At 45.3% G+C, this 22,231-nt stretch overlaps 1 protein-coding gene across 3 annotated transcripts in view; it reads right to left on the bottom strand.

The window, feature by feature from the left end:
* The window catches only part of AEBP2 (AE binding protein 2), a 514,088-nt gene that overhangs the window by 318,157 nt on the left and 173,700 nt on the right, over positions 1–22,231 (bottom strand). For all 3 annotated transcript variants that reach the window (XM_069628416.1, XM_069628415.1, XM_069628417.1), the window contains exon 3: positions 8,293–8,400. In XM_069628416.1, the coding sequence (XP_069484517.1) occupies positions 8,293–8,400 (108 nt within the window). The remainder of the gene's footprint in view (positions 1–8,292; positions 8,401–22,231) is intronic.

Below are 22,231 nucleotides of genomic sequence, written 5' to 3'. Positions count from 1 at the left end.
ACCAGGTTTGCTAGTACCAATTCCTCGAGTCGTGTACAGAGTAACCTTGCAGATATCTTCCCAGTGACCTCCAATAAAGACACCTGGCAATAATTGCCTGGCTCATCTCCTCCACCCTTTCTATATATTGGGTCGATCTCCCCTTCTGTCCAGGATTTGGGGACTAAGAAGAATGAAACCGCTGCATTGAACAATTTTAGAAGATAAGGAGCCCACATTTCTTTTAAAAAAAAAAAAAGTGTATACAGTTCTCCAGGCAGTTTGTTGGGGCCTGGCGCATTATTTCTTTTTTATTGGAAATGGCATTAATAATCACTTCTAAAGAGCTCAGGGGGATGGTGGGCTTTCCCAAAGGGCTGAGACATATGGGCTAAGAGGTGTGGATAGTTCTACTTTCCTCATCTAACATCCTAAAATACTTAACCCATTGCTGCTCAAGGATCCAACCCTCAAGTTCGAGACCAATTTCCAGAATTTAATAATAATGTCTTTTCAAGGATTGCACACATGATTGTATCCCAGTTTCCTTACACATACTTGCTTTTGATTTGTCAGCGTTGGGTAAGATTTTCATATTTATGATAAATCTTCCTGACCTGTGTCAAACGCAGAACCTTTTGCTTGGACTTGGTAACTATTTTACCTTGTCCTAGGTGAAGCGGAATAGATTTCCCCGCTCAACTAGTCTTACTCTTTTTATGGTTGACCCTTCTATGTCTCTCCGGTTCTGTGCGTTAAAATTGTGGCAAAAATGCTGTGGTTTTGACACCACAATCCATGTAAAGGATGCGGGGGACAACCCCGCAACAACTCCTCTCCTTAAATGGTGTAATGGGGTACACCTTTAAAGGGTCAAACCACAGCATTTTATATTACATTTTTTTTATAGGCGATATTTCTACTGCGATTTTATCACTGCATACCGTCTCTCCATAGTGTATGGCTTATGTTAGTTTCCTACAACTTCTGGGCTGAGGCTGGGTTGCCCCTTTGGGTTCCCCTGTTAATTTCTCTTTCATATACTTGGGTGAACTATTGTTCCAAAGTAGTAAAGAGGGATTTTCATCTCCTTTACATTTTGTATAAGTGAGCCACCTTATGTGGAGTGCTGAGGGAATACAATATATCCCCTTTCTTACTTACCTGGTATCATTTTCTTACAATTGCAAGTGTACATGAAGGGCTGGTGGCAGTATAACTACTCTTATGACTTAGTCACTAATACTCGCAGGCTGTTAATTCAGCCTTGGAAACGCACAGAAGGGCCACAATTTTTCTAAAATTGGGGCTCTTTTTGGGATTTCTTGTGTGCTTGCCGTTTCCAAGGTCTTCCCCTGCCATTCTAAGCAGGAAAAACCTCAGTGGAAGTTCAGTCTTCGGCAGGAATCCTTTGTATTCCCTACCACGGCTCCAGACTGAGAATTAAGGATGCGAGCGAGGATTCCAAAACTCTGCGGTGCATAGCATTCCGATGTCCGAATCCATCTGAAATGTCGGTGGCCTCCTCCTGGCTCTCCAGAGACACGATTTGAATCCCTGGAGTCCGCTCACCAGAATGCAGGAGCAAGAGCGTGACAAGAATCCAATCAGCGATATTCATTCTTCATCTGGCTGCTGAAAACGGTGCCAAAACTACAGAGCTGCATCCAGCCGTGAAGAAACCTTGCCTGGAGTCTTCCCCGTTGATCACTGCTGCAAATTCCCTTCAGTCTTCACAATTAATAATCGACCAGGTTTTGGGATGCAGATCCATAGGACTTCCGCTGCAAACTATTCTTCCATGCTGAGGTACTGTGGTGGCTGGGGTATTAAGCTTTTTTGATTCCTGTATAGCTTTGGGGCGTTTGTGATTGGGAGTCCTCTCATCCAGTTCACCCAGGCACACTGCTGGAATCCTCCTGGGAGTGTCTTCTCTGAAGTCCTTGGACCCTAATTAACGCTAAAGTGAACTACTTATTGTTTTGAAGCGACTTCCACAGGAACTATGACTTTTTCTGCAACTGAACCCTATGTCACCCTACCTACAGCTGGTACCTAGACCACTAGGGTCCCTCTTCGGCCTCAGAGAACTCAGCAACAGACTAGGGTAGGACTGGATAAGATTCTGCCTTGAAAAACATAACACGTGTTTAAAAGTTACTTATTTGTAATAGAGTTGGTTTGGTAACTGTCACTCTGAAAAGTTTAGTTACAAAAGTTCTTACTTACTTTGAATGCGTTTTTGCCCATCTTAAAAGTATACATACGGTTAATTTTACTCACCTGTGAATTGGTTCCCCCACTTCCCAAAAGTAATGCTGTTGGCTTCAGCTAACTAGTTCTTTCAGAATATAAGTGTACACGTTCACCAACTGGGTTAGGCTTCCTCTGACCTGCTGGGCAGCCTGTCTAGTACAAGTCTACCTTGGGTTTTAACCTACCTTGAATAACATTGAGTCATTTCCAAAGTAAAACAGTGGGTTTGCTCTCCCTGGTCAGCTTTATACAGATTATAAAACAGTCTTAGGTTTATACATACCTTGAAGTTGCTGGTAGCTCCTTTCAAAGGTATATAGGTCTTACTTCCTTTGAATAGCTGTGTGCCATTCTAAATAAGTGTACTGTGAGTTTAGCTGACCTTGGTCTGCCTTGTGCCATCATAAAATAAATTAAAGAGTTACTGCTTACCTTAACATGGGTTCCACTGTTCTGAAATGCAACTGTAATAGTTTATTACATTAGTTCTTAATCACCCAGTCTAACGGAGGTTATCCTGAATGTAGTTATAGGTTTATATTGCTCCATGAATTTGTGTTGCACATTCAGAAAAGTACCCAGGTAACAGGGTTGGGTTACAAAGTGATTCCTTAACTGAGTGTCACTGCATGACTGACAGAGTCTACTACCCTTGAATTACTGACTGTATTCAAAAAGTATATGTAAACTGGTTTTACTCCACAAGAAAAGACGACTGCATTCTGAATGGGTTATAAGGTTTGACTCGCCTTGAACAGCCGATTGCTATTCTTAAGGTTATACTTGGGGATATTTTTACCCAAGATGTGCGATGAACAGTAATCTACACAGACTACAGACTACAGGTACCCACTGCCGGTAGTAGAGAGACTGTTTAAGAAACTACGTCGAAATATCAGAAAAGGCTCGAAGAGCAACATGAGGACTCCCAACACTGAAACGTGCTGTAAAAATCTGAAGCCGACACCAGGTTTACAGTTTAGGGAGATGACCGTCATTGGATGGGGCAGTATGACCCAAATAGAGTTTGACTAAAGCAAAACTGTTTTTCTTTTATCGGGGTTACCCAGCCCGACAACAGGGAATATTCAGGAGCATGTGAATCTATGCCGGAGAAGAAGTCATGTCAACATACTGTATGTCATAACATTCTTTCATTGTGCATTTCTCCTTTTAGTAAACTGTCAGAAACTGGCTGGTATTTGAAACCTGAAACCCACCAGTCACAAATTTAACGCACCTGAAATGTATTTTAATGAGAAATTTTTAATAGCACATGTATGGTGAAATTGTCTTGCAAACCCAGGTCAAATGTTGTACAAGCCTATTCTTCATATTTACTTATGTATTTTATATTTACTTTAATATACATACAACCATGCTGGTTTTGTATATACAACATATAAGACAATTAAACAATATAAAACACCATGTAAAACTTTAGGGAAAATTCTCAGAAATTTGTCAATTCCCTCTACCTTAGAGACCCCCAGCAACTTTGCTGGTTTTTGAGGACTAACCTAGATAGAGCGAGACCCTTTTTCCCCACTCTCTCATGTATTTTAATGTGATTGTATACTTTGTTTCTTGAGGGTGTGGTGTCTGACAAACTCCATAGGCATCTTTTACATTGTGTCACACAGCACCTTCAGTGCAGTGACACAGGAAAGTCTTTCAGATTTCCCAAAGGTTTTAATACCTTCTCTGGGATAAAATACTGTTTCCCAGAGCAGTAAAGTGGAATTGACTTTACCTACATTTGCAACTTTCTAGACCGAACACACACTATCTTACAATAGGATGCTAGAGCGGTTACTTAGTATCCCCCCTTTGTCTAGCCTCTCATATAACATTGTTATGTTACCCTTTCCTCACTGAATGGCTGGTGGCAGTGGTTTATGTTTTACTACCATTATGGGATTTTACCGCGGGTGGCGTTCGCAGCCACGGTAAAGCACCCATGGGTGCCATTTTTATCAAAATGGCCCCAGTCTTTTTTTGCCATTTCTTTGTGGAAAGGTCCTTCTTGAGATTTACTCTGCACGCCAAACCAGGTTTGGTCCCTTTGTTAGTTTTGTCTTTGGCAGGCTTCACGAGTTAAACCCGCCTCTGTCTCCAGGGTGTCTGGCGGGGGCAGGAAGTGAGGGAGGTGCCCGAAACTCCGTGCTTAGTCTCATAGGAGACCCAAATGCACTCTGTGGTTTTTGGCCGGCTGACTGATCGGCAAGGACAGCCACCCTGCTGGGTGCCTGACCACAAGGCTGGAATGAATGGGAGCAAGCTGCATAAAAAGGCAAGGCTTTTTGGCTTGGAAGGCAGAGTCGACCACTGGACGAAGGGATCCGAAGAGAGCTTGAAGACGCCTGCTGCAACACCTGGACCGTTGGTTTGCCTGGTGAAGCCCTGATGCTGTGTTGCAACTCCACTTTCGTATCTACAGAAGCTCCTGCAAGGACCAATCAACTCCAAAGTAAGCCACCTGGACATCCTCTCGGAGCTGAATTTCCACAGAGTTGCTGCTGGAAACTGGATAGCCAGGGAGAGGGACACCAGTTCGTGTGCGTTTCTTTTAAACTGGCTAAGAGCTCCAGGAAGATCCTCCGGACTCCCAGGAAGCAGGACTGACTGAGCCTGAGCCCCCTCAACAGAGTGCCGGACCCCAGAAGCAAGGAAAGCACATCGACAGCCATGAACTGCAGTGTTGCTATTTGCGGTAGTCACAAAGAGCTGAAACACCGAAGTGCCACTTGTTTGACGTTTTCCGGCTGCAAGCAGTGACCGTCCCATTGCAGTGCAGGAGTTCCCAGAAGTCCTCCCTCTTGTCCCCACGACTGCGGCCCACAAACAGTGAGATCTGCAGAGCTGCACAGGAACAGAAGTCATCTGCTGGACGTTTTCTTCAATCCAGAGGTACTGTAAAGTCTGAAAGAACTTACCTCTTACTGTAAATTTAATTGCATCTTCTACTACTCACAAGTCTAACAGCTTGTGGCCCTACATTGCTTTTAGATTTCTTTGAAGAAAAAGAATAATCAATGTGCAAAGACTTTTCTTACTTAGTGCAAAGGAGTCCTTCAGCCCATATAGACTTTTGCCCAGTGACTTTGGCTTAGCCTGTTCCACTGAATAACTCTTGTGGGGGAATCCAAAGGTATTTGCCTGGTTGAGAATATTTATGATCGCTTGCATGTTCGAATAACCTTTTCCTTTAACCTATTCCTAAGCTTTTCTAAAATGCAACAGTGATACATTAATGTCCCCAGCACCCTACCTATTGAAGTCACCGGAGGGTGTAGGTTGCGTCTGTGGGCCATCCCAAAAGGGTACTTACTGGTTTAAAAACTTAGAGTGTGCGTTTTGAAATATATTTGTGTGGTGTTTTATATTGCCCCCTTCTGAAGAAGGCTTATTCTAACCGACTGATCTATAAAATAATTATTTTATCAAGAAACCTTGTGTGCAAGAGTTTATTTGAATACTTGTCACTGTGAATCTGTGCAACTCCCCTACAGCTCACATTGACCCCACTTGAGATACGCTACCAACCTGTGTAGTGCAGACTTCTACCAAGGTTGGGTTTCTATTGCCAGGAGGTCACGGTTGTTGTAGTGCAGCCAAAAGGTACTGCATACAATCTTGCCTAACAAAAACCATAACATAATTCAGTTGTCGCATCTTTCAAATATAAAAAAAAATAATACATGTGAATATTCTACTAAATACAAATCATTCTAAAATTATTTTGCATCCTTAACCCCTTCAGATAACCGATTTAAAATTGTTATACACTGCAAATAAAACAGTTATGAAATATATAAATTCATGTCATTTCCCCCCATAAACAAATTCTAGCATGAGAGATTATCACAATTATACTGATTGTTAAAAATTTCAACAGAGGCGTTGCTAGGGGGCTGGGCCGAGGGGATTTTTTGGGTATAGCCCCGGATAGAAGCTCAGGGGGTTACAACCAAAAAGGCTAGCTAGCCCCCAGTCCCAACGTTCGCGTAGACCTGGATCTATTCCAGACCTAGCAACACCCCTGCGTTTTAAAACGGTCATTCTGATTCCATGAAGACTTTCACAATCCACCATTACATGTTTAAGAGTTTCTAATTCAAAATTACCACATAATCGACAACATCTTGCTGACCGTGGAATACCAAGTAATGCTCCCTAAATCTCCGAATTTTCACTAAAATTAAATTTCCTTTATAGCTATTGTTGTATGATCTTTGGGGATGGAAAGGCCTGGATATATGCAGGGGCAGACTAACGAACCATACGATATTGGACATGCATTCCCCAATTGCTCAGAGTGGCTAGATGAACAATATTTACTTTAGTTCTATTTTCCCTACTCTTCAACAATGTGTGAAAACTTGGTACTCGCATGGTAACACTTGTTATCTCATATTTATCATTCCATATTTTATGAGTTGCCATCATTTTTCCAAGAGTACTCATCTTTTAACAATTATCAACATGTTTAAAGACTGTCAAGAATTGAACACCAGTCGTATTGTTATTTAATGATAACATTTTTTTGTACCCATAGTGACTAAGTTACATCTGTATCTATATTTATTTATAATTCTAATAGGATGTATTTGATGGATACAGATGTGGTAATCGCAATAATTTGCAAAGAATCAGGGCTTCAAATCTGCAGAGCTGGGCTCTAACTGTCCCCAATTTCAACCCTGTACAGTAAAATGCATTTGACTCTTGCTATATAAAGAAGACTGCCTTTATAGAAAATCTCTTTTTTAACTATGAAACTACTGATCATATTGACGACCTTTAAACATTTACTTTTGAGTTCTGACCAATGTAATTTCCAATTAAGTTGGTCATCTATATGTAGTCCAAGATATTTGTAAAGTGCTACCTGTTCTAATTGGTCTCTTAATTGCCATATATTTTTTCTGTCTAGCACTATTTTTTACGAAGACCATGGTTTCGCTTTTTGCTACATTTATCTTGAAGTTATTCATTTTTGCATATGAGCTCAAGTCATTTATAGCCACCTGTAATCCATGTGGGGTATGGTCAAGTAAAATCAAATCATCAGCATGTGCTAACCAATTAAAAAAGATAATGAACCCAATTTTGCAGGACAAGTTATTTATCAGATGTTCTGGGAGATCTGCTAGATACAGGTTAAATAAAGAAGCGGCCACTGTACATCCTTGTTTACTCTAAGATAAATTGCAAAAGACTTCGACAACTTCTCTCTGGCGTCAAGACGTACTTGCACTGTGGTCACAGAGTAAAGCAACATCAATATTTTTAACAAGCCAGGTGGAATATTCCATTTAATAGGTTGAGCCCACATGTTGTTTCTCATTTTCCAGGTTGCAGGAATTTCACCTCCTAGTCCAATTACATTAAACAGAATGTTTAAAGCTTTTGCCCACGACTCAGAAGCGGCTTTTAGCAAGTTATTACACACTCCGTCTGGGCCAGCTGCTCTAGAATTATTCATACCATCAATGATTTTCTTTATATCACCTACCGTGGCCCAAAACACCCAGGCACTTTCTGGCAACTTCACTTGTTCTTGCGTACTGTTTAATGTGCCAGGCGTGGATTGAATGCATTTTTCCAAATCACTGGCTGACACATAATCAATAGGTAAATATCTTTTTTAAGAGCTCTGTATTACTCTCCAAATCTCGGTCGAGTTTCTTTGGGTACCTAAAAAAGATTTTTTTTCCATCTATTAATCTTGCATATGTATTTATAATCCTTTAACCAACTCCGATATATGCTTGCTTTATAATTTTTATTAGGGTTGTTGGAGAGTACACTCTACTACACCAAGAGTAGGATAAAGGACCGCTGTTATCTCCTTGCACATTAATTGCTGTGCATTCATATTAGCCTTCAGTACATTTTTCCCATTCCATAAGATTCTTAATATGGAAACAGCTTATCATTATCTAATCAAGTTATCTTGCACAAATAACAGGTGAACAAATCTCAATCTGAGAACACTTGAAACAATCATCTTTATAATAGACAATGCTATGGTTGATCTACTGTACAACATACCTTGAATGGCTTGTCCCCACTATGCGTCAGCATATGTCTTTGCAACCAGCTTTGACTCGTTGAAGGTGTGTTGTACACTTTACACCCCTTCCACATGCAAACAAATACCTGGTAAAAGACAAACCCAATGTTTATTATCTTCTGTATATATACACATACTTTGAGGTATAGCATCAGTTATGCATACTTACTCGAGAATCTGTATGACCTTAAAAGGAATGGAATGTATATAATACAAGAGTATGCTAATTTGCTATAACAATATATTAGCAGCATGTGCTTACGTCACCCACCTTTACAAGTGGCTGTCAATATTCCCAGTTGGTTCGCAGCCCAAGATCTCTGCTTTCAACCGACTCTCTGGACACCCCCTCAACCCCCCACGTAAAAGTTTAAATCATGCTGGAGTCAACATCCTTTAATGCCCCCAAACAATTAGGCTGAACTGCTTGAGATTCAGGTAGTCATGAAATAAAAAAAATAATATACCCGACCCATCAATGTCATGGCGTAAAGAAATAGGGAGTCAGAATCACTGCAGGGTCCCAGAACACTGGACTAAGACAATGACTGAGGCAGAACAGCACCCCCACGGTCTGAAGACAGTAAACTAGTCGGTAATGCCTGGCATTGTAGGATCTACTCAGCAGCTGTAGCGAGAGGCACTGGCAGACTGAGAAATTGTCAGTTCGCCCATAAACGCAATTGAAATGCACAGCCATTTTGGGCATTGGGAAAAGGATTGAAACATCAATGAATGCATGAGTGCAATGGCAGAACAGTCACAGGGACTTTGCTCTTGTGCCCACATGGCCTCTGATGTAAAGGGGTGGGGGGGGGGGGGGGGGGGGGTTCCAAACATTGACCTTCATTGGGTGACGGTCAGGCCCTTTGTGAGGTGGGTGGCGGGGGGATCCTGACCTAGCAAGACTTTTGCTAAGAGTTGTTTATTCGGATTACACCTGGTCCTTCTTTGAGGGCAGTACTCCACAACTGCAGCTGCTGACAACTGAGCTGTGTAAAGACATTTGGTCTCATTCCGAGAATGGCGGTAAGGCAACAATGGCACTGGTATCGCTACCGGCACCGTTGGTACCGTACCTCCATACTAGGAGTTCTGCTCGTGGGTGCCCTTGCAGCCACCAGGTCTGACCTGGTGGCCGTACCTGCACCCACGAGCAGAACATGATGGTATACCTACTGACTGGAAATCGGATGATAAATATATATATCATTAAGAATCGAAGCCCCAATGTTTTGAAAAAGGCTCAGTGTGTAGCCAAAACACATGTCAACAATTATAAAGGGCAACAAAGATGATTTGATAAAAATTTGCAAATACCAAAGTATGAAAATACAAACAAAGGTGCGGCGCAGTTTTGTTGTGAGAATATCGATTAAATGTTTCAATCCACGGAGGTGGGGATAAATATTCTTTCTGGATCCTCCGACAAGATCTCTCACTAACGCAACACGTTGAAATTTGAATGGGAAAAGGTCACTGAGCATGATAAGTTGTACCATATACACAAAAAATTCCACAACTTTTCCTATCTAAGATCAGGTGGGCGGGCTGTTACTGGCTCTGTACATCCCCAAACCCCCCCGCCCCCTCAGTCCCAGTGCCCAAAGAGGGGTTAAAAGCTATAGTCTCTCCGGGGATAATGCTGCAGTCACTCTTCAAGCTAGTGTTATCTCTGGGTTAGTGCCCAGGACACGCCTTCAACTATTACTCCCCTTTTCCATTATAAGATACTCTGCATTTTCTTCCTCTACTTTTTCCTTGGTCAGGGCTCTGCCTTTCCTTTTTCTTACATTTCCTTGTCTGGGAGGCTTTTGTTTTTCCTTTTATGTGTCTTATCTTTGGTCAGAGTTTTAGCATACCCCCCACCTTTCCCCCACTCTACTCTTTGGCCTGGGATTCAGCCTTTTCGCTTCCCGCTTTTTCCTTGGCCACAACTTCTGCATATTCATTTGCAGCCTTAGACTTCTTTTGGGATAAGCTGCCCGGTTCAAGTTGCTCTTCTCTTCGGTTTTCTCCTCTACTCACTGGGTTTTCCCTTTCACTCCGCCTTCCTCCACTTCTTGGTTTTCTTTCCCTTGACCTTCATTCAAGTTTCACAGTATTCCTCCTCCCCACTGCTCTGGTGGTCACTTACTCTTTTTCAAGAAACATGTCTCCTCATTTCTCCAGCTCTCCAATGGTACAGCTCACCAAATGTGTACTAAGTGCTGTCATAGAGCTGGGCAACAAAGTGTTTGACTCAAAGGTGTCTTTCTAAATGGCTGAAAGGATGGGTAGTTTTGTCGGATTATGTTATGTTACTTTGCATTTATATAGCGCCTTATGTACCATTGGTATAGTCTCAAGGCGCAGGGAGGTTGAACACCCTCGGAAACCAAAGTTCAGGTCAGAGAGTCAAACAGGTGCGTGTGTGCAGCTGGTGTGGCATTCGTGTAATAGCTGCTTCTTAGCGTTAGGTGTGGTGGTTGAGAGATCAAGAGTATGTGTTCGTTCTGGCAGGTTTTATCCAGACCGATTCTGGCTGCGTTAGGCCTGAGGAGAATGCCTGGCTGGAGGGTGTGTAACTAGCAGTGTTAAGTTAGAGTGATGGGGAGTATGAGCCGGATGTTGGTATGAGAACAGCCTTACCGAATGGTGTCACAGTAGCTCTGTGTTCTAGTTGAATGGTGGCGTAAAGAGACACAGACACGCCCTTACCCAGCCCCCCCCCCCCCTCCGACACCTCCCACTGACTCAAGAGAGCCTATCAGTGTAGATCATATGTTACAGGCCCCTATATGTTACGTGGTTTCCATAGCCACGGCTACAGCCACTTCGCACTCGGAACTGGTGTCTTGCAAGCGGGCACACTTAACACAGCACCACATATCTACGGCTCACTCAGACTCCTGCACATCATAAGGAGTTTTGGCTTCCATGTGACCCATGAGGTGCGTGGCTTTCCCCCACACATACATTTACATTATCTACGATAATGTCTGTTATCCAACCCCGGATTAGGGAGGTTGCAGCCGGTTTTACCAACACCCTTCTGCCTCTGTTCTAGGAACCTCCCAGGATTTGTTTCTCCCACTCATTATCCCTGCATACATTTCTTTTCCTCTTTTGCCTATTTTTCATTTAGACAACCCACGCAGGTACCCATGTTTAATTGGTGGATGCCATATTTGAGGACTCTATAAACTGCAACACTGCCCAGTTTCACTCGTTTCGGGCGTGGAACTCCCCGCCGTTTTTCTACATCATATTTAAGCAGAAAACAGACAGCACAAGTAACCCAGGTACTTTATTTGTTTTGCTTCCTTGTCTCCATGTATGTGTCGCTTGCCGAACTGCAGAGACCTGGCCATTATTTGATGTACATATATTCATCAATATTCCATTATAGTTTGATTGGCACAGGTTCTCCTGCTCTGGCGGTCCACTCCCATGCGTTTCGTCACTGCGTTTGCACACACGTGTCATAGTTTTCACAAGTAATACCAATTGATGTCCACACGTGGGTCCTGACAGTACAGAGGTGAGTTGGACTCTCACATTCTGGACGAGACACAGCTTTTCATCTGACCACCTCATCCTTTGTCTTTCCCCTTTCTTTCTATCCCCTTCCTCACGTGGGGCTGCTGGCTAGTCGCTGTGGTACCGTGGGATCTTCACATTTTGTGGGGGGATTCTTGCCAGCAGGGAACTAGATACCATGATTTTGCTTGCCCGGGGATTTTCTTATTTTAAATAATTTGGATCATGCCCGGCACTGGAACTTAAAACTTGGTTTGGAGTGCGCACATAAGCGCCATTATGCCCATTATGGCACCTTCAACCAATTAGGTAACTGCATATTCTTTATGTGCAGACCTTGCCCCCTTTCGCGACACCATTTCCTCTTCTACTTTACTGTACCTCGTGCAGCATTTCTTTACTGATTTTTTTCTATCTTCCCCTTGAATCATAGGGTCTTGTCACCTATTGCCCTGACGAAGGTGGATCACTTCCTTCTAATTTGAATGAAAGATTTTACAACCGCCGAAACGCTCTTTGTGAAGAGGGGAACCCTCGGTTTTTGGACCTAGGACTACTGGAAGCTTACGATTCCAAGAAAAATTCTCAGTTTTTCTTCCAAGTTCCCCCCTTTCTGCGTTGGCAGACCGAAACCTCAGATTTAAATAATCAACATTAAGTTTTTTGGGATAGATTGTTTAAAAGAATAAGTCTCTGACTGAAGCAGATCCTAATCTCAGTGTTTCTTCATGAAAAAAGTTTTGTTTAACTGAACAAACTGAGCATGAAATTGATTCATGCATTTGCTTTGGAATGTTCAATTTCTTTTTCTGTCATTGTTTTATCAATTGGATTTTGATTTTTTGTCCTTAATCTTTAGTTTCTATGTATGTATTGCATGTTTATGTCTAAGAATGGTTATCTAATGTTTGTTTCAATGCACTTTGATTTTTTTCTACAAATATAATGTGTCTAATGACATGCTTTTGTTTTAATTGTTTTGATTGTTTTTTTTTGTTTTGCATTATTAATGATGTGCCTTTTCTTAAATAGAATGGGTGAGGTCAAAGATGTTCTTTGTTATGTATGATCAAATAGAGGTAGAATGACTTATGGTTAAAGAGGATTGGACCAGGTAATTGCATGGTAAGAATTTATACCCGATAGTGCCAACCCGCAACGCACCAGTTCCCCCTTTTTTTCTGACTTGGTAAAGAAGAGGGTAAACGTGGTGATATGACATGATGGTTTACATGCTCTTTCAAACTTTCTATGCATTCCAAACCATTCCATGTATGTCGCGTAATTCTATGCACTCCAATCCGTTCCACGCACTCCAATCCGTTCCACGCACTCCAATCCGTTCCTTCCACATACGTCACTCATTCCATCCACATACTTCCCCTGTCTTCTCTAGGCACTCGAGGCGCTCATCTGCACAACGCATTCATCTGCTCCAAGCATTTGTTCTTTCTACGCACTCGTCCGCTCCAGGCGCACTCGTCCGCTCTAGGCGCACAAAGCTCAAGGCGCATTCATCCGCTCCAAGCATTTGTTCATTTTAGGCACTCATCCGCTCTAGGCACCCATTCCTCCGTTCTTACGCACCAGTCCACCACTGTCGCACTCAACCGCTCCAAGCATTTGTTCATTTTAGGCACTCACCCGCTCTACGCACCCATCCACTCTAGGCAGCCATTCCTCTGGTCTTACGCACTCATCCGCTCTTAAGCACTAATGCCCACTGTAGAACTGCATTGTAACCCTAAGCCTGGAATAGAAGTCTGTAAATGGTTGAGCCACCATTTTGGATTTCTTTTGTGTTTTGAGCAGTGAGCTGTTGTAGCGATGCCGACTTGATTGCCCACCTCTAGCAACCAGATTTTTCCCCTCCCCTTTGCCATCCGATACTCAACATGTGAGCTTTTGTTCTATGCAGTCCTTTTGTTGCAATGGGAGTTTTTAAAATGTTGCTCATATATTCTGTAATGGCTTGAATAGTTTTCTCATTTATTTCAATGAGGGTGTTGAATGCAGGAGACTCCTTTGGCAGGGGGTGCAGCTATAGGGCAAGGAAAAGCATGCATTGCCCTTTTCTGAATTCTCCATGCAGCGTGGGAAAGAAGTCTGCTAAGAAGTGGAGTTCGCTATGAGAGTGCATTAAGAGTTGGCCTTTTCCTGGGCACACCCTGTGTTAAATGGCAAGATATGTAGCCCTTCCATAACCGTTCTCTTCAGGGTAGGGAAGGTAATTAAGTTATGCCAACTAGGGTTTCCCCATAGTCTTTCTTTTGGACCTGTAGCAGTAGTTCTTGGATCAGCTTCTGTTTTTTTTCCATCTTTGTCAAAGGGGGATTCTGAGAGATGAGGTAATTATTTAGTTTGGTGCTTCGAATTGGCCTGTGAAACGTGTGCTTGGGATATGGTGCTAAGAGTGCTTCCCTGTACTGCAGGATTCAGGGAGCTTGCAATTCCACTCCAAGGCCCTTAACCGAGATGTCACTACATAAGTGTACTGTGAGGAACCCAGGTAGTTCCTCCCTTGTCCCCAGGGAGCTGCCACTCCGTTTTGGACTAGGGAGGGGAGCCCGTTATGCAAAATACTCCCGGTGGGGGGGGGGGGGGGGGGTAAATGGGATCCCACTGGGGTTGCCCACTACCCCCTTAGGGAACAAGGAATGCTGAGTTCACAATTCTATAACATCTGCACTAACAGTCACAAGTCTTTATTGGATAGGTGGGAGCTAATCAAAATACCAATGTACATGGCCCTTTAAATGTGCCTGGTGTGGTCACTGACCATTCAATGCGGACCAAAACTTTTACCCTCAACCCAATAACCTACAAGGGGTTACCAGACAGCAGAAACCCCAAGAAATGCTGTGAAATCCCCTGCAAGGGGGTTAACGGAATAGAAGGCACAAGAATGCCCAAGAAGGGGTGAACATGAATTAAAGTACCTACATAGTCCAATGGTACACTTACTATCTTGAACAAGGCTTTATGTGGCAGGGCCAGGAGTCCCCTTTGGTGGAGAAAATCAAGGAACTTTTGTTGTGAACTTTACAGCGAAGCAGCAAAACCAGGAGAGAAACTAAGAAAATTGAACTTGGCCTTTGAACTGTATGAGCAGACTAAGACCTGGAAAAACCCAAGAGAAGAGGATATTTTTTAAAAAAAGGAGACCTTTCTGGTAAGAGGGTCAAACACCTACCACCACAAGCCAAGAAAATGGAGTGAGAACACTTCTCTAGTCTTTTTGCTTCCTTTGTTAGTGGTAGAGAAAGCAGGCATGGTAGCACAGGTTTGGATGGAGGACAAGGGTGATTTATGTACAATGTCCAACAAGCACTCTTGATATTTTGTAGATTAGGGCACCTCCACTTAATCAACACCAATTTTTAAACATGTCAGTTGTCAGTCTCCTGCATCTGACCTACCGCATTACATTCACATTTAAAGCTTAGCTTCCACACCACTAAATTACAGCTGTAATAGCATATAATGGCAAAAATATAGTGACCCTTGCAGCACCAAGTAAATGTCTGAAACTTCATTGATTACGAAGCACCCAGCGTTTTCCTTTTCCCAGAAACCTTTCATGCCTCAAAACAATGACAACTTTGCTTAACACAAAGTGAGGTTATTTACAGTAAGGTTGGTTTGAATAAGTCTACTTGGTAGAACAGAGTGAGTGACTGTGAATAGGAGTCATTTCCATGGACGGAGAAATAGAAGGCCTGACAAACAAGAGCAGCATCAATGTCTTCCAGCCATCAGGTCCACCAGCTCACAGGTGAGAGCAAAACACCATTTCGGACCAAAGCAGACATACTAAAAACAGCCAGAGGAATATTTTTACATCATGTACCAAGAGACTGGACGAACCAGAGTGAAACATGACAAAAAGAAAGGAGAGGACCACCATCAACCCCAAGACAAAAAAGTAACACAGCAAGTCAAATCGCTGGTGTAGATTTCCATCCACTGTTCGTCCAGATATAGGTGGTCCAGGAGTCAGCAGTGCAGATGCTGAAGTCAGTGTCTGGTTTGGGTACAGCGAGGCAGTGCTTTCCACATGCAGTTCCAGCAGGTCAGATGACTTGCACGGGAGCTACTGCAACTCGCAATGAGGAAGGAATCCCCCACCCCTTCCCTCAGGGCCCAGCAGCCTAAGAAACAGTGACAAAAAAATACCTGCCGGGGGAAAGCAAACTCGGCTCAATGTGGCAACAGAAAACGAGCTCCAGACAGGCTCCTTCACAAGATGTAGAGCAGCTGATGCAGGCAACGATGTACCCAGGCCACAAGCTGACATACAGAGCTCCTAGTCCCAATTCAGGACGGTATAGGTTGCATCGGAGCAGCCTGGTCAGTGTATTGTCAGTCCACAGGAGCAACTCAGAACATTTCTGAAGTCCAGTGAAAGCAAGACAACTAAGCAGGACACAGGACTAGTTGATACACCCCCCAGCTAGTGAAGAAAAGCACAGGAGGATCTTGCCTGATCGCCGAAGGCAGCTTTGAGGGTCAGTTGGTTATGGTAATACCGGTTTCCATAATCCGTCCGAGTGATGTTTTCTAGCCTCGAGTTCTTGGCTCCAGCAGGTACCCTCCAGAATGACTCCAGACCACCTCCTCGCATCCCAAACTCAGGATGGCGCAATGGCTCTGTTCAACCATGGTCAGCCATCCACCCCATGTGCCAAACAGACATGTGCAGGGAAATTAGTGGCTAGTATATATCCAATACCAGTTTCGGCAGGTTCCAGTCAATATATTAACCCACGAGCGCTGAGCAGGACCCCTCCAATGTGCATGCACTTATTTGGGAGTTTCCAGCTTGGAAACTGCTAAAAATCAAAGTGCCAAAGGACATGACTTGAACCATGACAGGAAGGCTTTGTGAGTATGGAGTGATTAAAATTACATTATTGCAGTAAAATGTTGGTGCACCCAGGAACAAATTTAAAACAAAACTTTTACTGCCACCAAACGGTCCTAGGCACATAACAAAAGCATATAAAATGTTGCCAGACAAGCAAAAAGGACAGAAATGGGAGAACCAGTCTCGCAGCACTGGCACCCTTAGGGAACAACCACTGTGCCCCCAAAACATGAGTTGAGTAGGTGGGTGAGGCTAAAAGGTCCTCACTCACCCCAAATAAGCAGCGAAAAAGGATTAACGTCAGCGGCAAAACATTTGGGGGTGACCCTGCAAAGGGCCCAGGCAATCTCCAAAAAGTGAATTCTGCTCCAATATCCATGGAGACGCAGGAGAACCAAACGACAACTGAAGAACAAGGAATTCTAAGTTGCCAGTAAACCACAAAGTTGCCAGACACTGGAGGTGAATTGCTCATCCTGGGACTGGTGACAAATCTGCACTACTTGTCCCTTCTCCTCAGAGGGAAGCCACCCACTTTGAGGTTAGAGAGGTGAGCCTGCCTGGCAAGACACTCACTGGGAGCGACTCTCCTCTTGGACTACTCCCGACTACTGAGTTTGGCCTGCTAAGGCTTTCCAGTGACTGTCGCCGAATTTTGGAGGTGGCAAGAGCACCATCCACAAATGTTTCCTATGCATGTAAATGGAAATGGTTTTGTGTGTGGTGAAAGGGCCAGCCGGGGGCGGACCCATTGAACATTTCTCCTGAACAAGTTCTCCCGTACCTGTTGCAGTTGGCGGAAAGGGGCCTGGCGTTATCCTCCATAAAGGTACTTGGCAGCGATTTCTAGATTTACTTGGAGGTGACATGCGGCTCCTTTTGTTTAGTGATTGCCTAATCAAGCATTTCTTGAAGGGTTTGTTTCGAACTTTTCCTCCGGTTAAGAGGTTTGCGCCGGTGTGGTGCCTTAATGTGGTACTTTTGGGTCTGATGAGACCGCCTTTGGAGCCGCTGTCGGCGACTCCTTTGAAGTTTGTGTCATGGAAGGTGGCTTTTCTGGTGGCCATTGCTTCGGCCAGAGGGATAGAGTTGCAAGCATTGGTTGTGACCCCCCCATACTTGAGGTTCTTGAAGGACAAGGTTGTGTTGGCTACCAATCCGCACTTTAGGGAAACGAGCTAACGACATTCCACAAACTCTTCTATTATTTTTCCCTGGTTTCTTGTTTCAGCATCCACGCCTGCAGAACGGACTCTGCATTCGCTGGATATAAAGACGGCGTTGAAGTTTTATTTGAATCGTACTCATGATTTCAGAAAATCTAACCAGCCATTTGTGGCGTATAGGCTGTCCAAAGGATGGGCAATCTCCAAACAAGGACTTTCTCGTTGGGTGTCCTCCGCTATCTCGTTCTGCCACATTAAAGCTGGAAAGCCTTTGGGAAGGACACAGAGGGCTCATTCGACGAGGTCAACGGCTTAGTCGGCGGCATTGTGGTCTGGGATTCCGCTGGTGGACTTTTGCCAGGCGGCCTCCTGGGCGGAGCCACATACCTTTACGGCATTACTGTCTAGGGCAAGCAGCATGGTGATGTTCAGGTGGGACTGGCGGTCCTGCAGCGCCTATTTCAATAAGGTAAGCCCGCAGCTTTGGTGTGTTTTTGTTTTGACCTTGATCACTGGATGGGTTTGTCTCACGAGTGTGATTCTGTTTCTGAATTGGTTTGCCCTTACACTTCACCATGCATGATTGGTACTGCTATGTAATCTATTCACCACATTGAATCGATGAAAGATCCAATGCTGGAGAAGGGAGTAGTTTTTTACCTGTAACTCAATTTCTCCAGCGTTGGTATCTTTCATGGATTCACATGCGCCCTCGGGCCGCCCCTGCAGGCAAACCTGGTTCGGGTTACGTCTACTTTGGAGACTAAAATCTGAAGGGAAGCCGCGGGGGCCTGGCTATTTATACCCTGCGTCCTATTGGTGGGGACTAAAACACCCAAAAAAGGAAGTTGATATAGACACTTCAGTGTCCTGTTTTTCATAGGAAAATGCTAGGTTAAAGTGACTGAGGTTCCCAGCCTGACGACGGGGAATATTCACAGCTTGTGAATCCATGAAAGATACCAACGCTGGAGAAATGGAGTTGCAGGTAAGAACTACTCCCTTCTAATTGAGTGATGATGTAGAGTAGAGAGTAAGCGTAGTGATATGGTATAATGGGTCATGCATAAAGTGCATAAGCATAATGCACTTCGAAGCAAGTGGTGAGGTATGGACCGGGGAGGCCATGCGAGGAATGGTACATGAGGACCGCGGGGGCTGGGTGCACACGTGGTAGGGACAAACAGCAAGCATGCATGGGCACGGGGGACATACGGGACAGGGGTTAGAGGGATAGATAGCAACATGGGGAACAAGAAGGCAGGGTACACATTGGCACGCGTGCACAGTGGGGCACACAACAGGATCATGGGGACTAGAGGGGCGGGCGACGCAGAGGGATAAATGTGGGTAATCTGGGATCAGGATGGCAGGGGTATACCGAGAGACGGGCACAAAAGGCACAGTGATAGAGGGCTGGGGTTATAGTGACAGGGAGGAGGGGCCTGAGGGATACATAACAGTGTGGGAAGGGGGGCATGGAGCATAGCTATATACTGGTGAAGTGGGGGCATACAGGGGGAGGTTAGAGGGGCGAGTCACACAGGAACAGATGGCTGGGCTTACAGTGACAGGACGGAGGGGTTAGAGGGGTACATAAGGACGTGGGGGGGAGCAGGAACAGAGCCACACGTGCACAGTGGTGCGTACAGCGAGCATGGGGACTAGAGGGGAGGGCAATACAGATGGATACATGGGGACAGTACGGGGGCAGGGGTAGGGGTATACAGCTACGCACCGGGCATAAAGCACATCACAGAACTAGATGTGTTGTCGAGGGGACGTAAGCAGTTGGGTATAAATCGGTGGCACAGGGGTTACAATGAATATACGGGTAATAAGTGGACAGGAGGCACGGGGAGAGTACGGGACAAAGGGGCTAGCAGTAATCGAGACATTAGGGGTTGGACAGACAGCGATAACCCAGGGAACAGAGGTACATGGTGACAGAACTTTGACAGCATGATGTTAGGTTGCATGATGTCGCTAGGGTAAATGGCGATCTCACCATAGCCAGGGTGGAGTGAACTATGACAACTCAGGGGATAAAGAGGTGGGGGACAGTGAGGCACGGGAAGGGTCTGGGGCATGTAGTGATACACTGGGCTGAAGCCGTCAGACTGAGAGATCACGGATTGTGGTGCCACACAGCGCCCTTGTCCTGAGACAGAAGGTCCGGCGTCACCTCCAACCGAATCGGCTCCGCCACCGACAGGTGAAGGAGAACCGAGAACCACGGCTGCCTGGCCCAGAATGGGGCCAGCAGAATCACATGGCATGGGTATCTCCAAATCCACTGGAGGGTCCGTCGGATGAGCGGAAACGGAGGAAATGAGACTCCGGGTGAGCCCCCTGCTGGCGAACTCCCTGCACTGTTTGTTCTCCATCGTTGCAAAGAGATCCAATGGAGGATGGCCCCACTTCCTGAAGATCATGGAAACCTGTTGCTCCTTCAGCTGCCATTCGTGCAGTTGACCTACATCCCTGCTGAGCGCATCTGCCTGCACATTCAACACTCCTGGCAGATGAACCCACAATGCCAATGTCATGCAACAGAGCCCAATGCCAAAGGTCCTGTGCTTCCTTTGACAGCACCCTGGAATGCGTGCCCCTCTGTTTCCAGAGATAAAACATTGGCATTGTCCGTCAACACCCTTACCACTGAAACGCGTATGCGCGAAAAACGATTTGAGGGCCCAATGTACCGCTCTCAACTCGAGCACATTGATGTGGAACCAAGACTCCATCCGAGACCACAGGCCTTGAATTTATGAGTCGCCGAGATGCGTCCCCCCATCCAGTCTGAGAGGCATCCGCCACAATCATAAATTGGAACTCCGGCTCCAGCAACGGCATGCCCCGAACCAGATTGTCTGAGCACCGCCACCAGTAGAGAGCGGTCACCAGAGTGCCAGTGATCACCAACCTGTCGGACCAAGAGCTGTGACACTGAGCACACCCGTCCGTGAGGAACCCTTGCACCCGCCTCATGAAGAGACAATTTGGCAATAGCGGAATGCATGACGCCGTGGCCCCCAGCAGTGACATGTAGGTCCGGACCGACGCCCTTGCACCTTCAGGACCCTCTCGGCCGAGGGCTTCACAAGTCCCAGTTGAGTCCGAAACTCTGCCCCCAGAAACACCAAGTCCTTGGAAAGCGTCAGAAAGAATTTCGCAAAGTTGATGGCGAAGCCTAGCCGTTGCAACAGATCCATGGTAGCACCGAGACAGTCCTGCGCCTCCCCTGGCGACGAACCTCGCACCAGCCAGTCGTCCAGGTAGGGGTACAAGTGATGACCCTCTCGTCGGAGCCATGCTGCCACTGGCGCCAGACATTTTGTAAAAGTCCTGGGGACGACTTTAAACCAAACGGAAGTACCCGAAACTGGCAATGATCTTCTCCTACGACAAACCGCAGAAACATGCAGTGCCGTCGACACATGGGAATGTGTAAGTATGCGTCCTGTAAATCCAAAGATGCCAGAAACACATTCAGCTGTATCGACCGGATTACTTCCTGAAGAGTGAGCATCTTGAACTTCAGGCGTTGCAGAGTCTTGTTCAACACCCGAAGATCCAGTATGGGCCGCCACTTGCCGTTGGGTTTCTTCACTACAAAGTAGCGGGAATAAACCTCTTGCCCTCCCTCTGCCACCGGAACCAATTCTATAGCCCCTTTCTGTAGCATAAGAACTACCTCCTGCCACAGGATTTGAAGGTGTGGTTGCAAGGCATACACCGGCGGAATGGAAACCGGGGAACACTTGAACTCCAGCGAGTGGCCCAGGTGCATCGTGTCCAACACCAACAATCTGACGTAATCTTGCACCACTCGTCCACGTGCATTGCCACACTGCTCCCCAGTAGATTGTCCTGAAGGCAGTCATTGCTATGGTGTAGCCTGCCTCCCCTTAGAGGTGGAGGGCTGCGCACCCCTTTGCTGCGAGGCCTGAAAGTCTCAACTCTTCTGTGCCGATCTCCGATACCCCTGGGAGAAATAACCAGACCGACCATAACCCCGGTCTCTGTTGGAAGCAAACCGGGATTTACCCGAAGCCCCCCCAGAACGGGCAAAAGGAGCGAAAAGAGCACACACTCTGCAAAGCCCACAAAGATTTAGCAGTCTCAGTGTCTTCCTTCATCCCTTGGAGGGCCTCATCAATTTTTTCGCCAAACAAATGCTACCCTCACAGGGCATGTCGATAACCTTACAATGCACCTCCGGGCAAAAATCAGTGCAATTAAGCCAGTATTGGCGACGAAGCACTACCCCATTGTTAATCTGCTTAAAGCGGGCTCCGATAGGTCAACTGCAATATTAATACTGTGATTGGAAACTTCCTCCCCTTCACGCACCAAGAG

This window comes from Ambystoma mexicanum, chromosome 12, assembly GCF_040938575.1.
Source record: "Ambystoma mexicanum isolate Mex_15411 chromosome 12, UKY_AmexF1_1, whole genome shotgun sequence".
In the NCBI taxonomy this organism is placed as follows: Eukaryota; Metazoa; Chordata; class Amphibia; order Caudata; family Ambystomatidae; genus Ambystoma; species Ambystoma mexicanum.
This window is presented reverse-complemented; position numbering and strand designations above follow the sequence as displayed.